This window comes from Carlito syrichta, unplaced genomic scaffold, assembly GCF_000164805.1.
Source record: "Carlito syrichta isolate Samal-C Ts95f unplaced genomic scaffold, Tarsius_syrichta-2.0.1 Scaffold305690, whole genome shotgun sequence".
In the NCBI taxonomy this organism is placed as follows: domain Eukaryota; kingdom Metazoa; phylum Chordata; class Mammalia; order Primates; family Tarsiidae; genus Carlito; species Carlito syrichta.
Window position 1 is genome coordinate 219212 of NW_007249786.1, and position 9369 is coordinate 228580.

General features: G+C 42.6%; 1 protein-coding gene across 1 annotated transcript in view; it reads right to left on the bottom strand.

The window, feature by feature from the left end:
- Positions 1 to 9369, bottom strand: part of RPGRIP1 (retinitis pigmentosa GTPase regulator interacting protein 1) — a 61971-nt gene that overhangs the window by 49347 nt on the left and 3255 nt on the right. Inside the window, 2 exon segments of the mRNA XM_008062397.2 lie at positions 8 to 62; positions 3640 to 3772. Of these exon segments, the coding sequence (XP_008060588.1) occupies positions 8 to 62; positions 3640 to 3772 (188 nt within the window).

Genomic DNA, 9369 nt, shown 5'->3' on the forward strand with positions numbered 1-9369 from the left:
CCGCCGCCGCCGCCCGCAGGTCCCGGCCGGTAGCGGTCAACCGCCCCAAGGCCGTCTTCAGCCTGTGTCAAAACAGGGCACGCAGCTTCTCCCTTCACGACAGTTATTATCTCTACAGCTTATTTGGGAACAAATCATCATGACGCGACTGGTGATATGAATCGATCTACTGTGGTCCATTATTTACACTTTAAAAAATCAATTTTCTCTTGCTAATACACTTAACTCCTCGAGGGCAGGAACATCGCGGTGCCTGTCTTGGTCTGTTCTATTGCAGTGAGCACACACATCTTGGTCAGACAAGTTGGGGCACTCCCCTAATATATTTGTGTGTGTGTTTATTTCAAAATTATATATATTTATTCCTGTACCAATACATTATAGCCATTATAAAACAAAAATGAAAATACTAATTTTTGAAGAGGTGATGAATACATGTAAGTTCAAAATTTAAGATGTATTTCTCCCATCCCACTGCCCTCAAAGTAAGGATTGCTTCTTTTTCTTTCTTGAGTGGGAGTCTCACTCTGTCACCCAGGCTGTAGTGCAGTGGCGTGCTCAAGGGTATCATAGCCTCCTCCTGCTGGGCTCAGGTGATCCTTCTGTCTCAGCCTTCCAAGTAGCTGGAGCCACAGGCATGAGCCACCACGCCCTGCTAATATTTTTATTTATTTATTTATTTATTTATTTATTTATTTATTGTAGAGACATGGTCTCACCAAGTTGCCCAGGCTGGTCTCGAACCCCTGACTCAGGCAATCCTCTTGCCTCCACCTTCCAAAGTAAAAGAGTTTTGGCACCAGTGATGACTCCACACCTGGCCAGGACCAAGAGATTTATTAAAGGGGGCTGTTACAGAGAGGATCTGTAATGGTGAAAAAAGAAAGAGAGAGAGAGAGTTGCGGGGAGAGGGCTGTATTTATCAGCCTGACAGGGGCCGGAAGGGGCCGTGCTATGTTCCTATTGGAGGAGCTGCATGGGAGTAGGGTGGGGCCGATGCCGTGTTATAGTCCTATTGGACGCATAATAAAGCTGGCTACGGATTTGAGGCTTGCAGGTTTGAAATTCGCGCGCGGGAAGGTTTGAAATTCACGCGTGCGGGAATTGTGCTCACAGAAGCCGGGACCTAGGGCCTTTGTTGTCTGGTGTGACCCTCACCATGCCATTTTGGGAGCCGCCCCTCTGGTCGCTTCCGGCACCCTTCACAAAGTGCTGGGATTACAGGTGTGAGCCACTGTGCTTGGCTAAGGATTACTTCTTTATAGCTGAGTAATAACTATTTGATATCGTGGCCTAAACGCATGGTTTTTTTTCTTTTTTAAATTATACCATCAAATTCTGTGGTCTCACTGTGCTATGGACGGAACTATGTCCCCTCAAATTCATGTATTGAAGCCCTAGCCCTCGATGTGAATGTGACTATAACTGGAGATTAGGTTTTTTGAATACCTTGGCATATTGTAAAGGCTATAGGTATTAGGTATTATTATTAATATCATTACATCCAAATCAAGAAAACAAGGCACAAATTAACTAGGTAACTTGACCAAAGCTGGGGCTGGAATCCAGGTTAGCCATTGAACATCCATAATCTCAAGTACTCTTTGACTTTCAGTCAAGAAGCAAGATTTTTTTGACCCAAGCAACCTTCTGACTTCACCAGATTCTCAAGTCTTCCTCCACATTATGAAAAAATTCACCAACTCTGAGGAGTGCTGGTCTACGCTGGAAGCCTATAATCCTGCAGATTCTAATCAAAGCTCTGAAACACTCCTGGGGGTTACAATGAGAAAGTAAAAACACTCCCCTTGACGTTGGGGAACTGGTTTGACACACCTCACAAAACACCAACCTCAGACAAAGTCACTCCAAGACCATGATAGAGTGAGACAAAACAAGTCTACTGCCTAATTTTGTCTAAGCACAGACAAAAACAAAGTTACTGTCACTCAAGAAATACCAAACATCCTTCTCTCTAGGCTAATATGAGTGGCTGCAATGTCTTTACCAGTCATGGCTTCAGCCTTGCTCTAGACTCCCCTCCCTGTAGATAAGATTTATTGAGGCCAGGCTCAGTAGCTCAGCCTGTAATCCCAGCACTTTGGGAGGCTGAGGCAAGTGGACTGCCTGAGCCCACGGGTTCAACACCAGTCCGGGCAACTTGGCGAGACCTCGTCTCTACAATAAATCAAAAATTAGCTGGGCGTGGTAGCACACGCCTGTAGTTGCAGCTACTTGGAAGGCAGAGGTGGAAAGATCGCTGGAGCTGGGGTGGCCATGAGCATGCCAATGCACACCAGCCTGGGCGATGGAGTGAGACTCCAACTCAAACAAACAAACAAAAAAAGAGATTTATTGAATTACCAAACATAGAAATGTCCTAGCTTTCTGACAGCACCAAATCTGGAGCAAACACCTATTTCCTTGGATCCTCTCCCAAATCACCCAATCAAACAGTCCAGTCTCTTGTTCCATGGGTTGAAATAGTATCTTCTGGGCTCTTCATGATGCTGTCTATGGTCACAGTCTCTTGATGCATTTGGCAAGAGCAATATTGCTTCAAAAATTATTTTTGAAGCCAGGCGCCATGGTTCACACCAGTAAACCCAGCAATTTGAGAGGCAGAGGCAAGAGGACTGTCTGAGTCCAGGGGTTTGAGACCAGCCTGAGCAACTCGGCAAGACCTTGTCTCTACAATAAATCAAAAAATTAAGTGAGCATGGTGGTGTGTACCTGTAGTTCGCTACTTGAAAGGCTGAGGTGGAAGGATTGCCTGAGCCCAGCAGGTTGAGACTTTGGTAGCTGTGAGCATGCCACTGCACTTCAGCCTGGGCAACCGAGTGAGATTCTGACTCAAAAAAAAAAGTTAATTAAAATCAATTATTTGGTATAGACATCTCAGCAAAATATATTCCTTTTTGTTTAGTGTGATGTAGGCCTTAGTGTGATGTAGACACAGCTTCTAAAAATTTTGGGAGACCCAGACACGGTGGCTCAAGCCTGTAATCCCAGCACTTTGAGAGGCCGAGGCAAGAGGATTGCCTGAGCTCAGGGATTCAAGACCAACCTGAGCAACTTGGTGAGACCTCGACTCCACAATAAATCAAAAAATAAGCTAGGTGTGGTAGCGCGCACCTATAGTTCCACCTACTTGGAAAGCTAAGGTGGAAGAATTGCCATAGCCCAGCAGATTGATGTTGGGGTGGCCATGAGTGTGCCACAGCACTCCAGCCAGGGCAACTGAGTGACACTCCAATTCAAAAAAAAAGAAAAGAAAAGAAATAGGCGTTTGAGTCTATAATCCCAGCACTTTGGGAGGCTAAGGCTGGAGGATCATTTAAGGCCAGAAGTTCAAGACAAGCCTAGGCAACATCATCTTTACAATAAACTTTTAAAAGGAAAAAACAAACAAACAAAAGAAATGGACTTTTGAAAAATAATGCCCTCAGCCAGGCACGGTGGCTCAAGCCTGTAATCCCAGCACTTTGGGAGGCTGAGGCGAAAGGATTGCCTGAGCAGGTGGAGGCTGCGGTGGCCGTGAGCGTGCCACTGCACTCCAGTCTGGGCGACAGAGTGAGACTCTTGACTCAAAAAAAAAAAAAAGAAAAAAGAAAAAAATTTTAGGAGAACTCTAAGTACCTTTTGATCTCATCCTGTTGCTTCCAAGAAAGTTCCTTCACCAGCATGTGCTCTTCACGAAGTCGAAAGAAACTGTCCTCCAGTTCCTCCCGGTTCATTCGGCTCAAGGGTGGTTGTGTTTTTATACTCTTACCTAAAGTCCAGGAAAGGGACAATGGAGAATATTTTTACATGTAATTTTTTAAGCCTTCAGGTTTCTCATCACATTTTTATCCGGAGAGCATGAAGCTATCTTGAGTCAAGAATTTAAGAGTAAATTCAGGAAGTATATGCGATGAATACTAATGGACTTCTGGAGGCTCTTTTAAAATATTATTCCTAGCCAGGCACAGTGGCTCATGCCTGTGATCCTAGCACTTTAGGAGGCCAAGACGAGAGGATTGCCTTAGTCCAGGGGTTTGAGACCAGTCTGGGCAACTTGGCAAGATCTCATCTCTACAATAAGCCAAAAAAAAAAACCACAGCCAGATGTGGTGGCACACGCCTGTGTTTCCAGCTACTTGGAAAGCTGAGGCAGAAGGATCATCCGAGCCCAGCAGATTGAGGCTGCAGTGGCTGTGAGCGTGCCACTGCACACCAGCCTGGGCAGCAGAGTGAGACCCTGACTCATAAACAAACAAGCAAACAAGCAAATGTAAAAATAAAATAAAATATCATTCCAACATGAGGTATGATTCAACCTTCTGTATAGAAAGTACATTCTTGGCCAAGTGCAGCAGCTTAGCCTATAACCCAACACTCTGGGAGGCCAAGGCGAGAGGATTACCTGAGCCCAGGGGTTCGAGACCAGCCTGGGCAACTTGGTGAGACCTCATCGCTACAATAAATCACAAAAAACTAGATGGGTGCAGTAATGTGTGTCTGTAGTTCCAGCTACTTGGAAGGCCGAGGCGGAAGGATTGCCTGAGCCCAGCAGGTTGATGCTGTGGCAGCCATGAGTGTGCCACATGTTGCACTCCCGCCTGGGCGACAAAAGTGAGACTCCAGCTCAAAAAAAAAAAAGTACATTCTTTAAAAAGAGTTTGTTGTTTTTTTTTAAGTACATTCTCTTGATAAAATCCCAAATAAGGATTTTATTATACTTAATTTTTCTTTTTAGTCTAGTCTTCTATTTTTTTCTCATTAGATAATTTGGAACCAGACAAGGCTTACTCCCATGACTGTCTTCAAAAATCCAGTAAGAAAAAGGATAAAACCTTTCTTGATTACCAGGAACCATCTCATTTGTTTTTGTGATCTGGAGAAACTGTCCCTAAGCTGCTTCCTTGGAATACAGCCTCTGGTTGGTCCAAGCAGAGGAAACTAGAACACACTTCTCAGTGTGGACATGTTCACTGACTCAGGATCAACCCTGATCTCATGGTGAATGGGTGTCATCTTAAAATCCCAGATTGCAAAACACAGCTCCCTTCCCTACCACCACCATCTCTCTAATCTATCCTTTAGAAATGGTGACAGGTGTTTTGTTTTGTTTTTAAAAAACAGCTTTTTTTGAGATATAATCAACACATAATTTACTGCACTTATTTAAAGTGGAAATTTTAAGCCGGGCTCGGTGACTCAGCCTGTAATCCCGTGCCTTGGGAGGCTGAGGTGAGTGGATTGCCTGAGCCCGCGGGTTCGAGATCCACCTGGGCAGGCGAGACCTCATCTTTACAATAAATCAAAAATTAGCCGGGCGTGGTAGTGCACGCCTGTAGTTCCAGCTACTTGGAAGGCTGAGGTGGAAGGATCGCCAGAGTCCAGCAGGTCGAGGCTGCGTTGACCGGGAGCGGCCACTGCACTCCAGTCTGGGTGACAGAGTGAGACTCCAACTCAAAAAAAAAAAAAAAGAAAGTGGAAATTTTGATTACTTGTGACATATGTATATACCTGTGAAACCATCACTACAATGAAGATAATTAACACATCTCTCATCTCCAGGTTTCCTTGTCCCCCTCTGTAATTCATTTTTTCCCACCCCCTCAACCTCAACCCTCATCTTTGTTCCAAGGCACCAACTAATGTGTTTTATGTCATTATAGATTAGTTTCTATTTTTTAGAATTTTATATAGGTGAAAGCACCCATCATGTATCTTTTTGGGGGCTTGACTTCTTTCATGCAGCATAATTTCCTTGAGATTTATCTATGGTATTTCATGTATCAATAGTTCCTTTTAATTGTTGCATAATACTCTATTGTGTGGCTATGTCATAATTTATTTATCTATTTACCATTGATGGACATTGGATTGTTTCCAGTTTGGGGCTGTTATGAACATCTTGTATAATTCTCTGTGTGGACATAGGTTTTCATTTCTCTTGGGTAAATAGAAAAGAGTGAAATAGCTGGGTCACAAGATAGGCATACATTTAATTGTTTAAAAGACTGCCAAACTATTTTCCAAAGTGATTACATCATTTATATTCCCACCAGCAGTATATGAAAATGTCAGGTCTTCCACATCCTTGCCAACATTTGGTTTTTTTAACTTTAGCCATTCTAGTGGGTGTGTAGTGGTTTTAACTGCATTAATTTGCATTATTAACATACATTTCCCTAGTAACTAATGATGTTGACATTTATGTGCTTATTTGCCATCTGTATAACTTCTTTACCTTTTTTTTTTTTTTTAAGTAATTTTATTGGCCAGGCACAGTGGCTCAAGCCTGTAATCCTAGCACTTTGGGAGGTGGAGGTGAGAGGATTGTCTTGAGAGGGTTCAAGACCAGCCTGGGCAACTTGGTGAGACCTCATCTCTACAATAAATTAAAAAATTAGCCAGGCATGGTGGCGTGTGCCTGTAGTTCCAGCTACTTGGAAGGCTGAGGCAGAAGGATAGCCTGAGCCCAGTAGGTCAAGGCTGCGGTGGTCATAAGCATGCCACTGCATTCCAGTCTGGGTGACAGAGACTCCACTCTCCAAAAAACTGTAATTTTATTTATTTATTTATTTAGAGATGAGGTCTTGCTATGTTGCCCAGGCTGGTCTTGAACTTCCGGGTTCAAGCAATCCTCCCGCCTCAGCCTTCTAAAGTGCTGGGATTACAGGCATGAGCCACCCCACCCAGGCTGTATACCTTCTTTAATAAAGTACAGTGTGTGTTCAGATCTTTTGCTCAGTTTTATTGTTTGTTTGGGGGTTTTTTTGCTGTTGTTCCTGATCTTTTTATTATTGAGTTATAAGAGTTCTTTATAGACTCTGGATATAAGTCCTTTGTTGGATATGTATTTTACAGATTTCTTTCTCCCAGTCTGTGTCTTGCCTTGGTTCCTCTAGGCAAGAAGCCTCCCTGATCTTTAATTTTGAAGAACCTCTTTATGTCAAAATTAGAAATAAGAGAAGATGAAAATAGAGGAGGTAGCAGCATGTATAATCACTTAAGCTTAAAATTATGCATGTAGGGCCACCACCTTGATCCCCTCCTGCTCTGGGAGCTTTTCTGTCCTCTCAATAAATCCTGCTTTCTCAAAAAAAAAAAAAAAAAACCACAAAAACAAAAAACATGTATGCGAAGGAGAACTCTTTAGGTGAGGTGAGTACATGGAACTCAGGGATTTGGTAAGTCTCTGATTCTCTTCCTTCCTCCAGGCAATCATTAGCCTTCTAAGCCCAGACTAAGTCAACTATATCTTAGATATCTTCCTGTGTGGCTAAGACTTTCCACACAATGATTTTGACACAAATGGTCTTATATAACTAATAACTAAACAATACTGAAAAGACTATTTTCTCAGTTAATGAATCAGTGTTCCTCAAAGAGAGTTCTATATTATCTTAAGACATTTGATCTCCAGCTATGCAATCCATCTGACCTTAAAAAGACCAGCATGACCCCAGCAATTCCTGATTCAGATAAGTCATCCCTGCCTCTCCTTTCTTCCAGTCATAACTGTCTCCTCTTCCCTGACACTGTCCAGACAAACAAATGATTTCACTTGTCTATTCTGAGTAAAACTCTCCAGGCCTTAGGCCACTTGCTTGACTTTCCTTCTGGAGACCTCTTTTTCTTCACCTATCTCATATGAATCAACTAACTTTTGCCCAACTAAGCATGTTAGCTATAATTGTCCCAAGGTTTATCTTTGTATATTATAACATCTAGTTATTTTATCCCCAAAGGAAAGTATTTATTCATCTATTTCTTTATGATTTTTTTTGAGTCGGGGTCTCACTTTGTCGCCCAGGTTAGAGGGCAGTGGTACAATCACAGCTCACTGTAGCCTAGACCTGCTGGGCTCAGGCAATCCTTCTGCCTCAGTCTCCTGGGTAGCTAGGACTACAGGCATGTGCCACCACGCCTGGCTAAGTTTTTGATTTTTTGTAGAGACAAGGTCTCATTATGTGGCTTAGGCTGGTTTTGAACATCTGGGCTCAAGCAATCCTCCCACCTCAACCTCCCAAAATGCTGGGATTAGCTGGGCGCGGGTGCTCAAGTCTGTAATCCCAGCACTTTGGGAGACCGAGGCGAGAGGATTGTCTGAGTCCAGGAAATCATGAATGTGAAGGAGAACTCTTTAGGTGAAGTGAGTCCATGGAACTCAGAGATCTGGCCAGTCTCTGATTCTCTTCTTTCCTCCAGGCAATCATTAACCTTCGAAGCCCAGACTAAGTCAGCTATATCTTGGATATCTTCCTGTGTGGCTAAGACTTTCCACACAGTGATTTCTGACCAGGCTGGGCCACATGGCGAGACCTCGCCTCTACAATAAATCAAAAAATTAGCCAGGCGTGATGGCACGTACCTGTAGTTCTAGCTACTTGGAAGGCTGTGGTGGAAGGATCACCTGAGCCCAGCAGGTCAAGGCTGCGACGGTCATGAGCATGCCACTGTACTTCAGCCTGGACAACAAAGAGATTTCAACTAAAAAGAAAAAAAATGCTGGGATTGGAGGTGTGAGACACTGTGCCTGGCTCCTTATGATTATTTTTATGATAAGTTTTTATTTTGAAATATTTTCAAACCTACAGAAAAGTTGCAAGAATAATTTACAGAACTCTCATATCCCACTCACCCAGATTCCATAACTAACTTTTACTTCATTTGCCTTTCTCTCTCTCTCTCTTCTCTCATTCTATGTTAATATATGTATAATGGTATGTATATTCTTCATATATTACTTTCTGGAACCACCTAAAAGTAAATTGTACACACAATATCTTATTACTTCTAAATACTCATTGTATATTTCCTGAAAACAAGGCCATACCTACATAGCCACGGTTTATTCATTAAAATCAGGAAATTAATATTGATATCATTTTACCATCTAATCCATAGACCATTCACATATCATCAGTTATCCCAATAATATCCTTTATAGGTCCAGGAAACAATACAGAATCATGTGTTCTATCTCTTTAGTCTTCTTCACTCTGGAATAGTTCTTCATCTTTCCTTGTCTTTTCTGACTGACATATTTTAAGAGCACAGGCCACTTACTTTGTAGAATGCTCCTCATATAGGGTTTGTCTAATGTTTACTCATAGTGGACTTAGGTGATACATGTTTGACAGGAATCCCACAGACGTTAAGCTTTATTCTTCTCAGTGCATCATATCAGGAGGCACATACTGTTTATATTTTTACTGGTCTAATTACGTAATCTTGACTTTGATTATTGGTTAAAATAAGAACTGATAGCTTTGTCCACTGTAAAGTTAATGAACAAGCCTTTTAGAAATGCACTAATTAACCGGGCTCGGTGGCTCAGCCTGTAATCCCGCGCCTTTGGGAGGCTGAGGTGAG